Source organism: Zootermopsis nevadensis, unplaced genomic scaffold (assembly GCF_977971745.1).
Source record: "Zootermopsis nevadensis isolate Lab colony 2312 unplaced genomic scaffold, Znev_1.0 Znev_ptg000017l, whole genome shotgun sequence".
Taxonomy (NCBI): Eukaryota; Metazoa; Arthropoda; class Insecta; order Blattodea; family Termopsidae; genus Zootermopsis; species Zootermopsis nevadensis.
The window spans coordinates 2,317,025-2,339,981 of NW_028259149.1; the positions used below are offsets into that span (position 1 = coordinate 2,317,025).

Below are 22,957 nucleotides of genomic sequence, written 5' to 3' on the forward strand. Positions count from 1 at the left end.
GCTGGTAAAAACGTTTTACAATATCACAAGTACTTATCTTATATAAGAATTATTAAGTAATCTGTTTTTACGTTAGTTTGTTGAGTAATACTATGTACAAGATGGATGACATTTAAGCTAAAAAAAACTCAATAAAGCAAAATATATGAGACAGTACAGAAAACGTAAAATATAGAAGTATTAGATAATGAACCTGAAATTCCCAAAAAAAAATACCAAAAACTAATGCTGAATGTATAAGGGAATATAAAAATCGAAAGAAGCAATTATTATCAAATAATGAACCTAAGGTTCCCAAAGAAATACCAAAAACTAATGCTGAACGTAAAATAGAATATAGAAATCGCAAGAAGCAATTAGTGCAAGTTAATGCTTCTACATCATTTGCAAGTGCAAGCGTACCTGCAAGAATCGCGCAACCAAGGTATGACAATGCAACAGAATATTTTCATAAACATTTTAATGAAAAAGTATATTTGGATACGCTTGCAATGTATGTGATCGGTTATGGTTTGAAAAAGATTTGAAACAAGTTACTGATAGCCATTTAGATAAATTGAATAAGGAGTTTGTAAATGAAAATGTAACCCATTTTAAGGTATGCACAACATGCTGGCTATCTTTAAATAAGCAGCAAATACCTGTATTGTCCAGGAATAATAGATTTATGTACCCCCCATACCCCACTGATTTGCCTCCACTAGATTGCATAAGCGAAAGATTATATCTCCTAGACTTTCATTTATGCTAATTAGAAGGTTAAGACATCAATTGGGTGCATTTGGGATACTGGAACAAGTAATCAATGCTCCAGTAGATGTTAATAATATGGTAAAGCTACTACCTAGAGATTTGGACGATGATTACAGCTTCAACGTCCATATAAAGAGAAACTTGATTCACAAATCTACGTATCTGGAAGGAACTTTGAAGAAAGATACAATAAAACGTTGGCTTACTTACTTGATTAATACTCCATTGTACAAACATTACAAGATTACAATTAACGATGCATTTTTCCAAAAACAAGAAACTACTGAATAAGAAAAATGGATATAAGAATGGTTTGGTTAACGGTAGTATGGCAATTTTAACGTACATTGAATACAATCCTGAGCATCCCGATCGTGTGCAGCGGTTGTGGTTGCATGTTGAGCCCAAAACTGCCGGACAAAAGGCTAGAATAAAGTGTCGTGCTACCGTAGCTTCAAAACCAAACGTACTAAAATATGATTGGACACCATTAAGTAGACGAAGTGGCACTATCACATTTAAAAACGGACACCTTAAATGTAAAAGATTACAATTCCCGTTAGTTGAAGCTGGTGCTCTAACGGTTCATAAGTCGCAGGGTGGTACGTTTCAACAAATTGTATTCAACTACAACAAGAGTCTAGATCATCAGTTGGTGTACGTTACCCTGTCTCGCGTTACATCGTTGGACGGTTTGTACATCACAAACAGAAACAACGACTTCGTGTTTTATCATGCCAAGGGAACAAACAATCCAAAGGTAGAGGACTGAGCTGAGGCGGTTAGAAACACATATATTGCCCACGTTGACTGCTTCGGTGAGAGCATTCATAAGGATTGCTGGTATTCGTGATGTAAAAATGACTACTCTAAACGTACAGAGTTTAAAAACTCATGTGCAAGACATTGCAACGGATACAGTGATAACTGATACTGATATCCTCGCGCTCACCGAAACGTCGATGCACAACGACGAAACTGTAAATTTGGAAGGTTATAAATGCATCACGTGACGAACAAATAGCAGGCGGGGAAACATGGAGCAACTACCATGGCTACCCCACATCTGTTGAAGAAGCTACCTAAGGAAGATGGAGCAGATTACAGAATAGCTGCAGCTGAAAAGAGAGGTGATATCTGTGCGGCAGAGTGTATGGTCAATGGTGAAAAAGTTTTAATTGTAACCCTGTATATTTGTAACCACACACCTATTGATGATTGTAAGAGATTTATTTTGAGTCATTTGCGAAATTATACAAAGACGTTTTCAGTTATGGCAACTGAAGATCCTAATACAATGCCGATAATATTGACAGGAGATTTTAACATTGATTTAAAGGAGTAAAATCCTAAGTAACAACAATGCTAAAAAAAAAGATGACGTTTCCTAGGTAACAACAATGCTAAGTAAACAGATGACGTTTCCTAGGTAACAATAATGCCGAGTAAACAGAAGACGTTTCCTAGGTAACAACAATGCTGAGTAAACAGATGAAGTTTCCTAGGTAACAAAAATACTGAGTAAACAGATGAAGTTTCCTAGGTAACATAACAATGAAGTTACACTTTTTAGTTTCCCTTTTTCGTAACACTTTTTTGCCGAATGACCCTTATAGACGTATTTACGTCAAAAATTGAAATGAAAAAGTGTAACCTGGTTACCTAGGAAACGTCATGTTTACTCGGCATTGTTGTTACTCAGGAAACGTCAATTGTTTACTCAGCATTGTTGTTACCTAGGAAACGTTACAATACATTACATTACTCGGCATTGTTGTTACCTATAAAACATTTTATTACATTACCTTACCTTACATTACATTACATTTCATTACATTACATTACATTCAGCTACCACAGACCCATCTTAAGCGTAACTAATTCAGTTTAAATAAGCAATGTCTTAATCAAAATTTACTCAATTGTAAAGCATGTATTAAGGAAACTTTAGAATAAAGCCAATATATAAACTTCCTTTCCGTCTAATTCTCCGGAACTGTGGTTCCAGTGTCATTTTTTCTTCCCCACAAGTACTACATGGACTGACGTATCTTTGGTGAGAAGTCTGTGACTAACCACCTGAGTTGTTGCGCAGTCCAGTAATGTTTTTTTACTTGTGAATGCGTTTCATAGAATTTTGTGCACATTATGGAAACCATCCTTTATTCACAGTTCTTCAAGGGTGCCAACATGTTGGCAACCTTATCGAACTGGTTTCATTCTGTGCTGAAATGGGGAATATTTGTTATAGAGCTAAATATTCGTGCTGTGCACCTTCATGTTGTGTTGTGCTCTAGATGGGAGTGGAGAACATGTAATCTCTGTCAAAAAGGTGAATAACGTCTTGTCTCTATTTTGTTCCAGAGGCGATACCTAAACATTTTATCCGCAAGCTGAGTGAAAGCTCGTGTACAGTTGCGGGAGACAAGCAAATAATCCAGCTTTGTGAGAAAGTTACAAAACGTAAGATGACAATAAAGACTATTATTTTTATCATCATCAAAACAATGTGCCTCCAGAATACTCTTCATCTAGATACTACTTGAAACTTCAGTTTCCTTTTGATCAAAAGTTCTGAAACTTTGCTTATATGTCTGCGCTTGTAGCATTGCTATGATGCACCATTTTCAAGTCGGTATTCTGACTGAATGGTTATCAATTTTTTGATTCATGAACTTCTAAAATACCAGAGGATTTTCTGTGGGGCAGTTTTCCTTTTTTTTACATTATAAAATATGAAGTTGTCCTTTGTGCTCATTAACCTCAGTTTTATGAGTGACCCATATGGGAGATAGGAGTTGAAGGCAATTGGATTTTGCTGGCCCAAGACAGAGATCGGTGGAGGTCTTTGGTTAATTCGGTGATTAACCTTCGGGTTCCCTAAGCCATTCAGTTAGTCAGTAACAGTTTGGTTCTTCTAGGTCAGCAGCACTGCCATTGTTTGAAAAGTGTAGGAATACATGAAAGAGAAATGCTAAATGAATTAGAATCTTTGTGGACGTGGGTTGGCACATTCTGTTTTCTGCCATCTGTGTCACCAGTGAAGTGATGGACTGTGTGTGGGTTCACCTTACTTGGACTTTCCGTCGAATGCAAATGGGGGTAATCATCCTTATCAAATTTTTTGTGTGGAATATTTGTTATCTTCACCGTGTTTTTCTGGTCTCTGAGACTGCCTAGTTTAGAAACCCCTTGGGGTGGTTAGCAGATGTGTTCATCGGGTCAGCATCCTTCAGGTCTGTTTTATTAGTTGTTATATAAGCGAATCGTTCTTGTCTCAACACATGAAGAATGAAGTGACTGACTGCATAGCTCTATGAATAACTTATAATATTTTCCTGTCAACTCACCTCAGAGTTCATACAATCCAAGCTCATTCAATTTCTTATGTGAACTCGGTCAGAGGGAGTGAAATGAAATTGACCACCTATGATAGAAAGAAAGCCTTCGATTCAAATGAAATTCGACGCTCTGGCCTCTGACACCAGCTGGAGCAAACTCAGTCACAAGTCAGATAATCTTTAATATTTGCCTACTTATTCATGTGTTGTGTGTCTACTAAAGGGTTCACTCCAAATATGAACCTGTATGTCATAGGCCATTTTTACTGACTTATTTCAAACTAATCATTGATAAACTGTTCTGTAAATAGACCACAGCCAAAGAGAAAGATTGTATTTATTTCAGTTTGAGGCTTGGAAGAACAAATATTCCTGTAGGAGTTCTAAGTACTGTCGATTCAAAGGTTTTCTACCACCGTAAATACGCTGTATGAGGTTAAATTTGAAGAATAATTAATTAAAATATAGAAGAATCAGATAACCGAGAATAAATGTAAAGTAGTCAACAAATGTAAAAATTCAACATAGGTTTTTAATTAAAGACTTATTATTATGAAACTTCTTGTGCAGGTAAATGGGTTCATTTACAGTGATAGAATTTTTCTTTTGATTTTTTAGCTAAAAAATGCATTAAATACACTACTTTGTAGCATGCAGCAATTTGAGGTGGTTTAAATTCCAGTTAAATCCATACAAGCGTGTAGTCCACATAATTTAAATCCTGTTCTTAAATGTTAAACTGTACACCATTAAGATGTATGGGTGCGAGGCAGTATAGCTCCACGTATTCTTGACTTCAACACTAAATGGAAGTGAATGGTTATCGTACCCTTTGAATAGGCCGAGTGGCCCTCTAAGCGAGGCTGAATGCAACAGCAGCAAGAAATATCCCATGCCAGGAACTAAACCCAGGTTTTGCAGTCTGTGTACTGACTGATATGACCTATTCACCTCCTATCTTGTAGAATGTAAAAGTGATTATTGCTAGTAGGTTCACACACGTTTGTTCTCAACACAAAAATAGATTCCATTTTTGTGGTGTTAATTAAAAAAGAAGTCATAATTACTACCTGAAGTGAAATCTTACATACCAACCTTATTTCTACTCTGTTTACTTTACAACAGACATGTTCCAGTCCTCGTGGGACCATCATCAGTGTTAGCTTCATATACTGTGTTCAGTCCATGGTATAAAATGGTCAGAATGAAGTGTATAATCTAACACTGATGATGGTCCCTTCAGCACTAAAAAGTTTACAGATGTATATTCTATTTTTTCTGTTGTGGAGAAATATTTGTGTGAAATAATACAAACTAGAATTTGCACACTAACATGCATTACACCTCAGACACTGTTTTAAGTGACTTGCTCACACTGTGTGTGTGCCTTTTTCAGAGGACATCCAAATTCATTTCTATGAGGAACGAGATGGGAACATCTTGTGGAAGAAGATTTCCGTCTTCTGGGGCGATTACCCTGATGACGCAGGCAGTATGACCTATGAAACGTTGGTTAACATCGACCAAACTACACAGCACAACAACCCAGAAGACAAATCTTCATACTCACCGCTGTGAAAACCTAAAATCTTATATCTTGTGGAAGGATTTCGGCAACTTCCAGCGAAAAGATGTTCACAAACAGATATCACGCTTGTTATTCTGATTTGACAGACCCTGAGGTATAACGTCTTCATAACGTCTAGATAATAGATCTGCAAGTTCAATTGGATCCTTCATTGCAAGTTGTAAGCTAGAATAAGTCTGATTGTCATCATCATACAAACCTTCAACATCCGTGTCAATGACCAATGTAGAATGACTACTGTCCAACTCAGGGGAGAGACTGTCTTGAGCAGTAGTCTCTGTAACCCATTGGTTTAACATAGGAGCATCAGGGGTATGAATATATCTCATTCAACTCAGCCAATTCAGACAGAAATTCATTTAATGATTAAGAAGTCTCTCCCTGAAAAATTACATCATCATCACTGGAGGCCAATATGTCATTCTTTCTCTCACCTTCATTCTGAATGTTTGCATTAGTATCCATTTCTCCTGAAGCTGCTTTATTCCTTTTACTTATGGTTGTATAATTATAGCTGCTTGATCTTGTATCTTTCATATCCGTTATAGCTGTCATCATTACATTATTATTAGTAGTAGTATTGCCTTTAATATTGCATATTTCATTCTCTATTGTGGCTGGCTTGCTTCCCAAACCCTGTGCCACACCAGAAGTTGAGGCTCCATCTATACTAGGTGGAGGAACAACTATCTTATGTTCAACTGGCTTTGTTAACTCGACTACATCAGAAGCTTCTGAAATTGGCTGCTCTGGCCTGATCATGCGAACCGAAGAAGATGATGTTATATCTGCAACATTTCTTGGGCGCCCACCAGTGAGCAGGGCCGTGTTGGAAGCCAAGATACTCGGAAACATCGAGTAGTTGCCCTTTATTCCAAGAGCCGAAAATGCAGGCCTACCTGAATCAAGGGGGAGATAATCAAAGGGCAGAGGTTCACTTGTTGCTTTGTCTGACGGGTGAAACAGCCGAATGTTCACCGCAACTGGAGCCTCCACTTCTAATGACTTGTAGCGTGGTGTCCGAAATGTAATAGCAACTTGTTTGTGTACATCTTTCGGCTGGAAGTTGCCAAAATCCTTCCACAAGATGTAAGATTTGAGGTTTTCACAGCGGTGAGTATGAAGATTTCCGTCTTCTGGGTTGTTGCGCTGTGTAGTCTGGTCGATGTTAACCAATGTTTCAGAGGTCATACTGCCTCCGTCATCAGGGTCATCTTGTGGGAGGATTTTGGCAACTTCCAGCCGAAAGATGTTCACAAACAGGTCGCTATTTCATTTCGGACACCACGCTACAAGTCATTAGAAGTGGAGGCTCCAGTTATGGTGAACATCCGGCTGTTTCACCCGTCAGACAAAGCAACAAGTGAACCTCTGCCCTTTGATTATCTCCCCCTTGATTCAGGTAGGCCTGCATTTTCGGCTCTTGGAATAAAGGGCAACTACTCGATGTTTCCGAGTATCTTGGCTTCCAACACGGCCCTGCTCACTGGTGGGCGCCCAAGAAATGTTGCAGATATAACATCATCCTCTTAGGTTCGCATGATCAGGCCAGAGCAGCCAATTTCAGAAGCTTCTGATGTAGTCGAGTTAACAAAGCCAGTTGAACATAAGATAGTTGTTCCTCCACCTAGTATAGATGGAGCCTCAACTTCTGGTGTGGCACAGGGTTTGGGAAGCAAGCCAGCCACAATAGAGAATGAAATATGCAATATTAAAGGCAATACTACTACTAATAATAATGTAATGATGACAGCTATAACGGATATGAAAGATACAAGATCAAGCAGCTATAATTATACAACCATAAGTAAAAGGAATAAAGCAGCTTCAGGAGAAATGGATACTAATGCAAACATTCAGAATGAAGGTGAGAGAAAGAATGACATATTGACCTCCAGAGCTGATGCAGGCTGAGCACTCTGCTTTGTACACGGATGTGGCTTCTCATGCCACAGTCTCCGAGTGTAGGGAATTGAGTATCTTCCCTTTCCGAGCTATTTTGACTCATGGTTGTGTGTGTGGTCTTTGACTGCTTTGGATTGTATATGGCGTCAGGGCTTCAGAGACAGTTGTTTGTGTGTGTTGTGTGTGCAACATTTGGTGCCGAAACCCGGGAAGAAAGACTGGAAATCGCTGCCACGGTAGAAGAAGACGAGAGGTGAAGAATAAGGAAACATCATGTTGGAAGCTTCACGTCGCAGCGGTAACTTCAGCTGTTCAAAAGAAAATCTTCCTCACGCCACACTAGGGAAGCCACTTGGAGACGCCATCGCACAGGTACGTTTTTTTAGACATATTATATATTCATTTGCACAATGTTAAACGTTAAAACTACTCTAAATTCCTTATTTACGTTATTAAGTTTACTGGGTTTGAGCTTTATCAATAATAATAAATTAAGCGCCATCTACGGCATAGTCTCAACTATCTGCGGCAAGTACTGGAGGCTCGGTCGGTAATACAGGTCACTAACAACACGTATGGTATTTACACGTGCCGTGTGATACGAGGAGGACCGACGATACTTGCACTACCTCGAATTTGAAATTTAAAGGCATCATCCTAAAGAATGTCCAGTGCATCAGATCCAGCTGCGACCCTACATAACTTCAAGAGAAGACGTACCAGAGAGAGAGCCAACGGTACGCGATTTTCCACTGTCATTAATGCACTTACTGAGGACAGTTCCATAGACGACTTCGAACACTTCCGGGGTCGCCTCCAAGACACCTTGGATAAACTCACTGTCTTGGACGACGCCATTCACGACCTTCTGTCCGACGGTGAATATGAAGCTGATGTGGAGAATTTTGAAGAATATGTTGACAAGATAAAACGTGCCATTCAGAAAGCTACACTGAGAATAGATAGCAAGCTTGCAGCCTCAACATCCCTTTTAAGCGTCTCTCAGCCGCCACAAATCCACACATATCCAGCAGTCACTCACTCTGTGAAACTCCCTCCTATTATGGTCGAGCCGTTCGCCGGGGACATCGAGACGTGGTCCCGCTTTTGGGAACAATTCGAATCATCCATTGATAAAGATCCGTCCCTCTCTACCATAAACAAACACGTGTTCTTACGAGGGTACCTGGAAGGCGAACCGAAGATGCTAGTGGACGGGATCGCCATAACTGCCAGTACATATGAGGAGACAAAGAGAATCCTTCACACTCGCTACGGTGACCGCAACCGCATTATACAAGCACATCTGGACTATCCAGAGGAGATGTGAGGATTAGTGATGAGCGATAAACAGTGACTTGTGATTTTGTCACTGTGATCAGAAAATAACGATCACTGCAGTGGTTAAGGTGCTCACTAAACAGTGATCACAGTTATTCTTAATTTCTTACGCATCATAGCGAGAACACGGTACACTATTTTGACAGCTCAGAGCAGTTTAGATCAGATCAAGTGATTCTCAGTAATTTCTTATGCATCCTAGCGCATCCTAGTGAGAAAACGGGACACTACAGTATTTTGACAGCTCAGTTCTACTGTCTGTAAATATTAAATAAACGATTTCTATACATTTTGTTTCATTTAAAACTTGATTCTGTTTTATAATGTATATTAAATAAATTATATTGTCCATATTATCATACATGGAGCATAATGATAATGCATTTGACTATACAAGTTGCTGTAGGCCTACAGGTACTCTGAGCAGTAAGAAAGCAAAAATGCTTGTGTGTTTGAATTGTAACTTGGGAAATGATAGTTAATTCTGTTATTTTCTTGCATGCACAGTCATTAACACACACACATATGTGTATGTGTATATATATATATATATATATATATATATATGGGGCGGCAATTAAAATGTTGGTTTCTGGTGTATGTATTTATGCTAATGTATTTAACTTGTGTTCAGTTTCTAAAATGACTGATTGCTTGCAACATACAATATTGTATAGGAAATGTTATATTTTGAACAGAATATTAGTTTAAATAAAGTTAGGCGTACACCTAACCTAACTGTAAACTTTCATTTTAGATTATTATTATTAAGTGTTCTGTCTCCTTCTCGAAGGTATCACCACCTTGTCGAAGGCAATCTGCCGGGTGAGGAGGCTTGCGTGCTCAAATGACCCTTAGGGCTATGCCGGCCTGAGCTTCGGCTCATGGTAGGGTCACCCAAGCCGGACAGGTCTAAGGAGATGCGCTAGACTAAGAGTGATACCCTGGTCCTCCAGGTTGGGGGTTGTGTGTAGGGCTAACAACCTTTCACCTTTAAAAAAAAAATATGTGTTACGAAAAAATCAACCAAGCCTCGGATCAGGACGGACTCTTTGGCACGACCACGGCAATTGAAAAAGGACATGAGATTTGGTACCTGGAACATTAGGAGCCTCTATAGGGCTGGGGCACTGAAATCAGTGGGTAGGGAATTAGGGAATTATAAGTTAGACTTAGTGGCAGTGCAGGAAGTGCGATGGGAGGGGGAGGGCACGATCCCAGTGGACAATTTTACATTTTTCTATGGAAAGGGGAATGACAATCATCAGCTAGGGACGGGTTTTTTTGTTCATAGCAGAATTAGGGCAGCAGTTAAGAGAGTAGAATTTGTTAGTGACAGGTTGTCTTACGTAATTTTGGAAGGACGTTGGTGCGACATCATTGTCCTTAATGTTCATGCCCCAACTGAAGACAAAAGCGATGATATCAAGGATAGCTTTTATGAAGAATTGGAATCAGTATTTGATACATTTGGCAAGTATCACATGAAAATTCTGCTAGGAGATTTCAATGCAAAAATTGGGAGGGAGGATGTCTTCAAACCCACAATAGGCAGCGAGAGTCTCCATGCACTTAGTAATGATAATGGCGTCAGAGCAGTGACCTTCGCTACGTCAAAAGATTTAATTGTAAAAAGTACAAAATTTCCACACCGTGATGTTCATAAATACACTTGGACTTCCCCAGATGGCAGAACACACAATCAAATAGATCATGTTTTAGTAGATAAGAGAAGGCAGACAAATGTAATTGATGTGAGATCATTCAGAGGAGCAGATTGCGACACTGATCATTATCTGGTGGTAGCAAAAGTGAGGGAGCGGCTTTCAGTAAGTAGACGAACTAAACAAAATTTTGACACAGAAAGATTTGATTTGAAAAAATTAAGTGAGGGAGAGGCAAAGGAACAATATCAAGTTGAAATTTCGAATAGGTTTCAAATTTTAGAGACAAATGAGGATAATGAAAGTGTGGACATCAACAGGGAGTGGGAAAATGTCAGAAACTGCATCAAAATTTCAGCAAAAGAGAAACTAGGATACTACAGGAGAAAGCAAAATAAACCGTGGTTTGATGAAGAATGTTCAAAATTAATAGATCGAAGGAAGCAAACAAAATTTCAATGGTTGCAGAACCCAAACAAAACAAATGCGGATAATCTATGTAAAGTGGGACGTGAGGCTAGTAGAACCTTTAGGACTAAGAAAAGGGAATACCTGAAGGGCAAAATTGCTGAACTTGAGACAAATAATAAGGAAAAAAACATCAGAGACCTGTACAGAGGCATTAATAACTTTAAGAAAGGATATCAACCCCAGACTAATTTGGTAAAGGATGATAGTGGCAATTTGCTTGCAGATCCAATAAAAATTGTGAATAGGTGGAAAAATTTCTTTAGCGAGCTCTTAAATGTTCATAATACTGGTGATATTAGACAGATTAAAATGCATACAGCTGAACTGTTGGTGCCAGAACCTAGCTTAGATGAAGTGGAACTAGCCATTGGGAAGTTGAAAAGTTATAAATCTCCAGGAATTGATCAGATTCCGGCCGAATTAATTAAAGCAGGTGGCAAAGGGTTGCATATGAGGATCCATAAGCTTATTCAGTTAATTTGGGATAAGGAAGAGATGCCACATCAATGGAAGGAATCCATAATTATTCCTATTTATAAGAAGGGGGACAAGACTGAGTGTGGTAATTACCGAGGAATATCGCTGCTATCAACCTCATACAAAATTCTATCCAACATTCTTTTGGCAAGATTAACCCCATATGCGAATGAAACTATTGGGGATCATCAGTGTGGGTTCAGACGAAACAGATCAACGATTGATCAGATCTTTTGCATTCGTCAGATACTAGAGAAAAAATGGGAGTTCGGTGGGACTGTACATCAGTTATTTATAGATTTCAAAAAAGCCTATGACTCTGTGAAGAGAGAAGTGCTATATAATATTCTTATTGAATTTGGTATACCAAAGAAGCTAGTGGGTCTAATAAAAATGTGCTTAAATGAAACCTGCAGCAAAATTCGAGTAGGTAAATATGTATCTGAGACATTCCTCATCAAGAACGGTCTAAAACAAGGAGATGCTTTGTCTCCCTTGCTCTTTAACTTTGCGCTAGAATACGCCATCAGGAAGGTCCAAGGTAGGCAGGAGGGTTTGCAATTGAACGGGACACATCAGCTATTGGCATATGCTGATGATGTTAATTTATTGGGGGACGATATAAATACAATAAAGAGGAACGCAGAAGTTTTACTAGAGGCTGGTAGACAAGTGGGGCTGGAAGTAAATTCAGAAAAAACTAAGTACATGTTAGTATCTCGTCATCAGAAGACAGGCGGGCAAAATTATCTTAGGGTAGCTAATAAATCCTTTGAAAGGGTTACAAAGTTCAAATATTTGGGAACAACAATAACAAATCAAAATGATACTTGTGAGGAAGTTAGGAGGAGACTAAATTCCGGAAATGCTTGCTACTTCTCAGTCCAAAATATTTTGTCTTCCCGTCTGATTTCTAAGAACCTGAAAATTAAAGTATACAAAACAATAATCTTGCCTGTTGTTTTGTATGGGTGCGAAACATGGTCTCTCACTCAGAGGGAGGAACACAGATTGCAGGTGTTTGAGAATCGGGTGTTGAGGAGGATATTTGGGCCTAAGAGGGAAGACGATGGGGCGTGGAGAAAACTGCACAATGACGAGCTTAAAAATCTGTACTGCTCCCCCAGTATTGTGAGGGTGATTAAGTCGAGAAGAGTGAGATGGGCGGGACATGTAGCGCGCATGGATGGGACAAGAGGTGTGCACCGGGTACTGGTTGGGAAACCTGAAGGGAAGAGACCGCTGGGGAGACCTAGACGTAGATGGGAGGATAATCTCAGGCGGGATCTATCCGAGATAGGAGTTGAAGGAAACTGGATTTTGTTGGCCCAGGACAGGGTCCGGTGGAGGGCTTTGGTTAATTCGGTGATGAACCTTCGGGTTCGGTAAGCCATCTAGTTAGTTAGTTAGTGTTCTGTCTTACGACAGGTCCATTGCTCTGCCCAAAAAGAGCTCTCCAGTTGTCCCTATTCTCGGCTTCTCGCTTTAATTCCTGGAACGTCATCTTCTTTCTTTGTTTAAGGTCGTCGGTTAGCTGTATCAGTCTTCTTCCCAGTCCTCGCTTTCCTTCAACCTGGCCTTCAATGATATCACTCAGTACCCCATTCCTTCTCATAATATGTCCCAGCCAGTTAGCTTTCCTTCGTGTAATCGCCTGCAGAATGTTTCTTTGCTCTTTTTTTTTTTAGATACAAAGTATTAAATAAAATATTCTTGTAATAAAGTAATTTTATTTTACTTTTTAAATAACCATTATTTCAAATACAACTTACACATTCTGAGTTTTCGACATATTAATTTCTGTAATTTTAGTATTCATAACATCATCTGTACTGTAATCACACGTAAAGAGAACAGCAACAGACAGCCAATCATATTCGCAGTAGCATCACTGTGTACCACCACAGTCAATGTTACCAATGGAGCGATGAGCTAAATCACAGCCGTGACAGAATGATAAATGCATGCTCGCATCTCGATCTCTGTTTCACTGCGTAAGTACACTGTGATTGAGAGTGAGCAATCACAGTCAAACCTGTGTTCACAGAAGAGCAGTTTAACTCATCACTAGTGAGGATGCTGAGTCACACGCGTAAACTTCAGTTAGCTGACCCAAAGAATGATTCAGAAGACCTTCCCATCGAGATTCTTATCGGCGGAGATAACTATTGGAAAATTGTCAAGGACGCTTCGCCAATCCGTCTCACGTCATCCGTCGTGCTAATTCCCTCTAAATTGGGTTGGGTACTTAGCGGAAACAGATCAGGCATCACAGTAAACTCTCTAACGGGCAACTATGTGAAACTAAACACATCATCGCCCTCTGAAGATATCTTACGACGCTTCTGGGACTTGGAAACCATAGGCATCATGGAAAACCAAGACAAACCCCCGAGTCTCAAGGATTCGGATTTACTTCTGAGCCATGCCTCATGGCTCGAAGTGGCTTATCTCCCCTCTCAAAGTTCTTTGGAGTCGGCGGCTTCGAGACCCTGATCAGACAGCAGGGCAGACGGGGCAGTTTGTGAGTGTCCGTTGGGATCGGCCGACTCGAGGAGAAACTCTGAAGGCAAGTCAGTGTGTGGGGTTTGAGTTGGACGTCTAAAGTCGTGTACCCAGCCGGAGTTTGAGCCCTGAAAGGTGTCTTGTTCTGTTTATCTTTATATTTAAATATTTTTCATTAAATAATACCCTTCGATTATTCGAAGTAGTTTCATTTGGTTTTCTTTTGACTCTTCACCGCTTTACCCTCCCCAAGCCGTACCACCTCCCGGCCTGGGAAGATCTTGGCCTCAGTAACGTAATCCGGCTGTCCCCTTCTCGGGGGGGGGTTCAATGGTAGCAGAGCGTGGTTTCGGAAATTTGGTGAACGGAAATTTGGTTTGCGGAAGTTTTCTTTCTTTTTGGATTCCAACGGTTTTGACGGTAATGAAGGTCCTAAGTGTGTTGTGGTGAACGCGCAATTAGGACACCGTGTGGCCCAGACAGGTTCTGTTGTGGCCTGCCGACCTTGCCAGTGCTAGCGCTTGTTTGTATTTGAGCGTGCTAGGGGGCAAATTTGTCAGGTGGGGCGTTGGATGGGCCTTGTTTTAGATCACTGGGTGTTGCGGTTTGGTGGAATTAATTAACTATTTATTTGTTTGTGGTGTGTTTTTCTTCTCTCTCTCATGGCTCCGACAATTGGCTGGGTCTACGACCTCAGTAAGGAGAACCTTACGAAGCTCTCTGAGAGGTATCGAGTGGATGCCACTGGTCCTCTTGCCGAGCTTCGAGCCCGCTTCGTCGCGTTCTTGCGAACACAGGAGGAGCGGGAGATCTCGGCGATTCGCATGGAGGTAAGGGGACCTGAATATCTCGTTGATGTTGCGTTGGCTGAGGTCCAAGCCGGAGGGCTACCTTTGGTTGGTGGGGAAATGCCCATGGAGGAATCTATTCGTCCTGTCGACACGGGGAGCGGGTTTCCCTGAATCCACCCGGTACGTCCTCCATCCACAACGTTAATATGCATGTGCTGTTAGGGATGGTTAAACCCATAGACGTGGTGGATGGCAGTTCGCCAAAGGCATTGGTGAACTTTCTGATGAAGGCCAATTCACTATTTAAATTGGGCCTAGTCGGGGAAAAGAAATCCTTTGGGCTCTCCTTCCCAAAACAATAGAGCGGGTGACACGAACTATGGGCGAGAGTTTAAGCTTTAATCTTGCCTGGAGACAGACCCGGCAAAGGCTCATAGAGGAGTTTCTGCTTTCTCGCTTGCTGGAGGACCTTAAGCTTGAATTCGTCACCCGTCGCTTTCAGGCCGTCGGAGAAAGCTTTCTGGACTTTATAGACTTCGTAGTTAATGCTGCCGAGGTTCTGCCGGGTTTCTCTCAGGAGATCGAGATAGTGGATATTATTCTTCAGAATATGGATCCGGGGCAGAGAACCCACTTTGTTTTCTCTAAAAGGCCGAGGGCAGTTGCGGATCTGTACGCGTTGGGGCGTAACCTATCTAACTGTCTGGTAGCCGGGAGGCAAAGGTTGGACGCCCTCGGCGCCGCGTCTACGGCGAGTGGTTCAAGAGATTATCCACTCGCCCGTCATAACATAAGGGACTTTAAGGGAGGCCGATGCTGGAATTGTCAAGAGTACGGACATAGGCGGTCAGAATGTAAGAGGGGGACTCGTGGTCATGGTGGCGGACAGGGAAACGGTCCGGCCGCCCACCCGTAGGTAGGAGTGGGCGGCTCCAAATATTTTCCTTCGTGAGCGCGAGATTTCGGGCTTGGCCATTCCGATCGTTGTGTCCATGGGTTACTGTCTCTTGTAGAAGTCTCCACCAACCATCTTTGGTAGATACAGGCTCCGTCTTTTCTCTGGTCGCTATGGATTTTGTTGAGGGTTTACGGAAATCGGGTTTCCCGTTTCAGAAAAGGCCGTCTGGCATCAGTTTGGTAACGGCTGCGTCGCGAGAGATTCGAATCTCCTGGAGTAGCAAACTGCATTTTAAAATCCACGACTACTCGTGGGACTTCGACTTTCTCGTGGCAAGACGCTTGCCAGTGGGAGTAATTCTGGGAGCAGATTTTGTCTACCATAGTGGTATGGTTCTGAATCCTTCTCGGGGGATCTACCACTTCCAGTTTAGACCTCAGCAAAAGTATGAATTTCTCTCTAATTCAACAAGCGCGTCCGGAAAAACAGCTATGCCTGTAGTCGAGAGGCCGGCTTGTAGTATTTCAACTTTTGTTAAAGAGTTTCCCGTGCTGTTTTCCGATAGACCGGGCACGGTGAGGGGACGCACTTGTGGCATCGAATTAGTTGACAATGTGCCGGTAAGATCGCCACCGTATCAGTGTTCACCGCCTAGGCTGATCGCCCTCCGGCAGTATGTGAACGAATTGCTGAATAATGATATCATTAAACCGAGCACTTCTAATTACGCGAGTCTGGCCTTCCTGGTCACCAAAAAGAAGGTAAAATTTCGTTTGGTGGTCGATTATCGGAAATTGAATCAGAAAGTGATTTACGACTCCTTTCCGTTGCCCACTATTGAAAGTGCATTTCAACATTTCTCCGGAGCTAAGTATTTTAGTGTTTTAGACATGAATAGTGCATATTATCAGATACCTCTCGATCAGAAGAGTCGGAAATATACCGCTTTTATCACCCCGTTTGGCTTGTATGAGTTTGTTAAACTGCCCATTGGGATTTGTGTAGGTGGGCAGATATTAAGCCGTGAGGTGGATCGAATCTTTGGAGACATCAAATTAAAATTTCTGTTTAATTATCTCGACGATTTATTGGTTTATTCCAGCACTTGGGCCGAACACATCAGGCACCTAAAGGAGGTCTTTTCTAGAATACAAAATGCCGGTTTCACGCTAAATCCAGCCAAGGTCGTGTTAGGAGTTCAGGAGATCAGCTTCCTCGGCCATTTATTGTCAGCTACAGGCGTCCGCGTTAACCCCGAAAGGGTAAGCGTGATAAAAGGGTTTCCGCCACCAAGAAATTTGAAACAAGTTCGGCGTTTTCTAGGGATGGCGGCATTCTATAGTCGTTTCATCCCTGACTTCTCTCGGCTTTCTAAACCGCTAAATGCCCTGAAGCGAAAAAACGCTAAGTTTGTGATGCATCGGAACGAGCATATAGAGCGGTTCTCTATGTTCGCACCTCCACCTGCAATCATCATTCTGTCCACTTACTTTGTAGTAGAAACAGGCTTGCGCCAGTTAAAAGGGTCACTCTACCTCGATTAGAGCTTCTGGGAGCGTTACTTGGGTCACGACTGCTACGCTATATTTGTGAAGCTACGAATTTCGATGTCAGAAACGCATTGCTATGGACCGATTCAATTATAACCCTAGGCTGGATACGCCACGACCCCAATAGATGGAAGCCTTTCGTGTCCAACCGTGTCACCGAGATTCAGAATCACACGAATCCATCATAATGCCCTGGAAAGGAGAATCCAGCGGATCTTCTTTCGAGAGGTGTAACAGCAGACAAACTCAAGAATTCTGATATCTGGTGGCACGGACCCTCTTGGCTGTCAAAGCCTGTGCATCACTGGCCACTCGATGCACCTACAACGGACACTCCTTTGCCGGAAGCAAGGAAATTGGCTCATCAGGTCCTCATAGTGAAAACACCGACCCCTCTTCTAGACGCTACACGGTACAGTTCCTACTGGAAGTTACACCGAATTACAGCGTGGGTGCTCCGCTTCAAACAAAATATAAGGCAGAAGGAGAAGACTTTCGGTGAATTGACAGCTTCGGAGCTATCAAACGCACGCCCCTACTGGTTGCAAATTGTTCAAAGAGAACATTTCACCATGGAACTAGACGCACTCCTTAATAGCTCACCACTGCCAGAAAGATCTAAGATAGCACGCTTCAATCCATTCTTGGACAACGGACTTGTTCGTCTCGGAGGACGTCTGCAGTTTGCGGAGTTATCCAGAGAGCAGCGCCACCCAATTCTCCTTGATGGACAACACCACTTATCTCGACTGCTTATACAGCAGACACACATTCTCCTCCACCACCTCGGAGTTCGCATCGTTTTGTCAGAACTCAGAGCCCGTCAGGCAATCAAACACGTCTTGCACCGTTGTCGTCCCTGCAAGATCGCAAGAAATCGCTTTGCTCAAGAAAGAGAGGCTCCGTTAGCGGCAGAACGTGTTTCAACACTCAAATCGATCACAGTCACAGGCATCGACTTCGCCGGTCCACTGTATGTGAAACAAGGATACACTACGAAGAAATCATACATTGTCCTATTTACATGCGCAACAACAAGAGCCCTGCATTTAGAACTCTGCTCGGATATGTCTACGGACAGATTTTTATTAGCACTTGAGAGATTTGTGGGAAGACGAGGGCTGCCTAATACTATCTATTCGGACAACGCCACTACCTTCCATGCCACGAATAGAGAGCTGAAGGAACTTTGGCTAGCCCTCACAGCAAGCAAGACACACAAGTACCTAGCTCAGCATGGCATAACCTGGAAATTTATAACTCCACGTGCGGCTTGGTGGGGAGGGTTTTGGGAAAGAATGATTGGATCCACCAAACGCTGCCTGCGAAAGGTGTTGGGACGATCGCAGGTGGATGTAGAAGGCCTCAACACCATCCTGGTGAGCATAGAAGCCGCACTGAACTCCAGACCAATATCGCAGGACGAGGAAAATACTGACGCCTGCGCACTTTCTCGTTGGGGAACGCCTCACTGCGTTGCCAACAGGGCCAGAGCCGGCAGCTAGGAGGGATTTAGCGAAGGAATTCAGACGACAACAAAGAGATACGGGAGACTTCTGGAAAAGATGGAAGAGCGAATACCTAACTCAGTTGAGGAGTTTCCATGAGGTCCGCCAGCCGCAAAGAGAGGTTCAAGCCTCAGACTAGGGGACGTCGTCCTTCTTCAGGAGGATACGCGCCAACGTCACATTTTAAAAAAAGCCCGTATAGAAGAACTTCGAGAAGGAAGGGATGGCGGGATCCGAACTGTCATTCTTCGGACGCCAGAGGGGTCTACGATCTCCCGTCCAGTTCAACTGGTCATCCCTCTGGAGGTTGACCAGGGTGGGGAGGATGTTTTGAATTGAGTATCTTCCCTTCCCGAGCTATTTGGACTCATGGTTGTGTTCTTTGTGGTCTTTGACTGCTTTGGATTGTATATGGCGTCAGAGCTTCAGAAACCGTTGTTTGTGTATGTTGTGTGTGCAACACCGAGTTTGATGAGATGTCCTATTACAGCCCTGTCGAGGGTGGCAGTATCCCGGCAGACAGTGCCGTCAGCAGGGGCCGTGATATTTTCTCATAGCTTTGCGATTTAAACCCAAGATCTGCCGAATAGGAGGCAGGAGAGCTAACCACTCCCTTAAAATGCAACGTTACTTGCCTCGTTTAATGTTCATTCTCGTTAACAAAGCATCTGTATCTTTATATGAGCTTCTTGGCTTGATTCTAGGAGTCGCACACGGCATGCGCCTCACTGGCCACCACAGCGACTCGCGCGAAAAAATCAATACATTTGAACTCGGGCTTTGGCCGACGTCATCAGGGCAACAATGTTAATAACAATCGCACCAATGTTATCCTAGCTCGTTGTTTTTCAATGTGTTCAGAGGTCAGTGTAATAAAAATGCGCAGAGGATCATGGGTCAGTGATAGCGACATTATCTCACCTCACGACTGTGAGCATCTGTCACATTGGTATTACAGACTGCATGGCATGAAAGAGCACTAGTTCTGATAGCCTCTAATGGGATAACAACAATGCCAAATTTGATCAAAACCCCATCAGCCATTTTCGAGTTACTGTATTGATTCCTCGGTCGATATCGCCTGAAAGGTATGTTAGCATATTTTAAAGCGTAGAGGACAAGCAAAATCTATTAGTAGTGTTTACGTATCCGTAAAACGCTGCCAACTGTTTCACTACGAACACCATCAGGAGAAGCAGAGTGCCTGTAAATAAATGCTGAAATAGCATTGTCTCATTCACCAAATGACACAATGGTATAACAGGATTCTCTGAGAAGTTCCTTGTCCTTCCCGATTATCGTCAACAGAAATGTTAACACAAGATTTCAAATAAACGCAATTACAGAAACGTCGTTATATGTCTTAAGAATCATTAATTAAAATTGCCAACACAACATTAAGCTGTAAAGTTAGTCTTATCTGTTTCTTAATTATTCATTACGTAACATTTTTCGCCTGTCCTAAACCCTATTTACGGCTATGATATTTACACACTTGTTCCCTGAGAAAACTGAATTATGACACAAGGGTACGATTTATATGATATTTAAAACGTCGCACTTTTGGAAATGTGTCCTCTTTTGAGTCCCTAAAACTCGGAGGACTTTTCTCGTGCCACGTTCTATTCAAAGAGGTCATCGAGGACGCTGGCCTCATCACTGGCAATGACGTCACGATGAGCGATAACTTCACCGAGGTTCACAGATAATGGCGTCGTCATTATCCCATTTGAAAACGCGTGCCTTTGTCATTAGCGACCGGAGGAAATTAAACGTGATATTTTTGAAAACGCATCGGTGGCATAACGTTCGTCGTTTGATCAGCGCTGTGTTCCGTAGGAGGCCATTGTGGGATCGAAACCATGATTTACATAAACATACTGCGGTGTTGAGGAGAGAGTGGGAAGAAGTTGCTGAAGAAACAGGAAAGGCGTTGAGTTGAAATTTTATTAAATACCGCCCATGTTACCAAGTTCGTTTTCATAAAATTTACATACATTCCGAATTAGTTACATTTATACTGTATCGTGTAGTTGCAGATTATTTTCCGGATCCCACAGTATTAGTAACTTGTAAGTAATTTGGGTCAGGTCCCCACATGTTCCAGAACAAAATTATGAAGAATACATATAGCTTTCACAATTGAAGTTGCATTATGTTCATCTGTCTCAATACATTTAAGCAAAATTCGTCATTTAGTACATATTATTCCAAAAGCACATTCTACACTTCTTCGAGCCCTAGACCAGTGGTATTCAACCTTTTTTGTTCGCGTACCCCCAGATATAATTTCTCTTCAACTTTGTACCCCCAAAGTTGTTGGTGTATAATTCAAGTAATACGTTATATATAATATACATCTAAAATAAATTAAATAAATTACATTACTGATTATTCAGTGTTTATCATAAAATGATATTTATTTTTTTAAAATTTCACGTGCCCCCGGGGGTACGTGTACCCCACGTTGAATACCACTGCCCTGGACCAGTGGTATTCAACCTTTTTTGTTCGCGTACCCGGGATAGCTCAGTCAGTAAGTGACTAGCTACGGGCTGGACGACTGGGGTTCGATCCCCGACGGGGGCAGAGGATTTTTCCTCTAGCCTCTGCGTCCAGACCGGCTCTGGAGCCCAATGGGTACCGGGGTCCTTTCCCGGGGGTAAATCTGGCCGGGGCGTGATGCTGACCACCCACCCCCATCTAGTGCCGAGGTCAAGAAAGGGAGGAGCTATACCTCCACTCACCCCAAACGCCTACATAGCTTACAGCGGGACAAACTTTACTTACTTTATTTTACCCCCAGATATAATTTCTCTTCAACTTTGTACCCCCAAAGTTGTTGGTGTATAATTCAAAATCAAACTGCGTCCGAAACATGTCCTGATAAAAACGTATTTAACACAGCGCATGATCCATGCATATAGGCCAGTGGTCTTCAACCGGTGGTCCGCGGACCGGCGCCGGTCCGCAAGAATTTATTGCCGGTCCGCGAAATCTTTCACCCGACTATACCGCTACACGATTCGGGGAATTCCCACTGTTGCGAGGCGAGCGGCGAGCGGGGCGCTGCACGCGACGAGTATAGACGAAGTGCGCGGCCGCCGAATGCCAGTATTGCGTCAGCTCGCCTGTCGACGACAAGTATTGTTTTTTTAATATTGTGTTGTGGAATTTCGGAAAACAAATTATTTCTTTCGTAAAATTTGAAACCCTACAAGATGGATAAACAGCAGAGGCAAGGACAATATTCAGAAGAAAATTAGTGATGGTGCCGAAAGTATGCCAAGTACTAGTGCTTCAAGTTTAGAAGAAACAAAGAAAAAGAAATATCCTGATACTTCGGAATGTGCAATACAAACCAAAAAGAGAAAAGGAAACTGTTAGGCATTACGATAAGGAATATTTTAAGCTTGGTTTTATTGTAGCCCCTGGCAGTGAACTATCGCCACGGTCTTTGTGTGTAATATGTTCCGAAGTTCTTTCAAATGACGCCATGAAACCGTCCAAACTGGCTCGTCATTTGCATTCGAAGTACTATAGAGATTTCACTGATAAGCCACAGCCTTGCATCTTAGATGTCGTACAAGAAATTTTGGGTCCTCAAGCCACTAAGAAACTAGATGCTATACCACTTTCGGACACCACTATTCAGAGGAGAATTGTTGACATGGCCATCGATATTGAAAAGGAAGTTGTAGAGTGGATAAAGAAATCGAGATGTTTCGCGATCCAACTTGATGAATCAACTGACGTGAGTAACCATGCTGTCCTACTTTGCTTCGTGAGGTACAGTGAAGATGAAGACTTAAGGGAAGAACTTCTTTGTTGCCTTGATTTACATGGACGGACCACTAGTTCAGAGATATATAATACTCTTCATGAGTATTTTCAAGCACAGGGCTTAGACTGGAGCAAATGTGTTGGTGTGTGTACGGACGGTGCTGCGAGCATGACTGGTCGTCGCTCAGGAGTAGTTGCGAAAATAAAGGAAGTCGCGCACCCAGAAGTTTTGTTCACTCACTCTGTGATCCACCGGGAGCATCTAGCTGCAAAGAAGCTTTCTACTGAACTAAACACTGTGATGAATGACGCTGTGAAGATCATTAACGAAATTCGTAGTCGAGCTACGAACTCGAGGCTGTTCACGACACTGTGTGAGAGT

General features: G+C 42.2%; 2 protein-coding genes across 8 annotated transcripts in view; one reads left to right on the forward strand and one right to left on the reverse strand.

Annotated features, from left to right (window-relative positions):
* Positions 1 to 6,048: 6,048 nt before the first annotated feature.
* Positions 6,049 to 6,886, reverse strand: LOC110839701 (uncharacterized). Its single transcript, XM_022084139.2, has one exon. It carries the CDS (start codon positions 6,871 to 6,873, stop codon positions 6,049 to 6,051), a length of 825 nt encoding a protein of 274 aa, XP_021939831.1. The 5' UTR covers positions 6,874 to 6,886.
* LOC110828575 (uncharacterized) overlaps positions 6,886 to 22,957 on the forward strand; it is a 90,795-nt gene continuing 74,723 nt past the window's right edge. For 2 of the 7 annotated variants that reach the window (XM_087350076.1, XM_087350077.1), the window contains exon 1: positions 6,886 to 7,959. In XM_087350076.1, coding sequence (XP_087206202.1) covers positions 7,861 to 7,959 — 99 coding nt within the window. In that variant the 5' untranslated portion in view covers positions 6,886 to 7,860. Of the gene's footprint in view, positions 7,960 to 8,146; positions 9,662 to 14,084; positions 14,181 to 14,742; positions 14,876 to 22,957 lie in introns of those variants that run through there. The other 5 variants (XM_087350074.1, XM_087350075.1, XM_087350078.1 and 2 more) reach the window with 5 other exon arrangements.

Coding starts and splice junctions, on each gene's coding strand:
- LOC110839701 (XM_022084139.2), bottom strand. CDS start 6,873: ATGACCTCTGAAACATTGGTTAACATCGACCAGACTACACAGCGCAAC.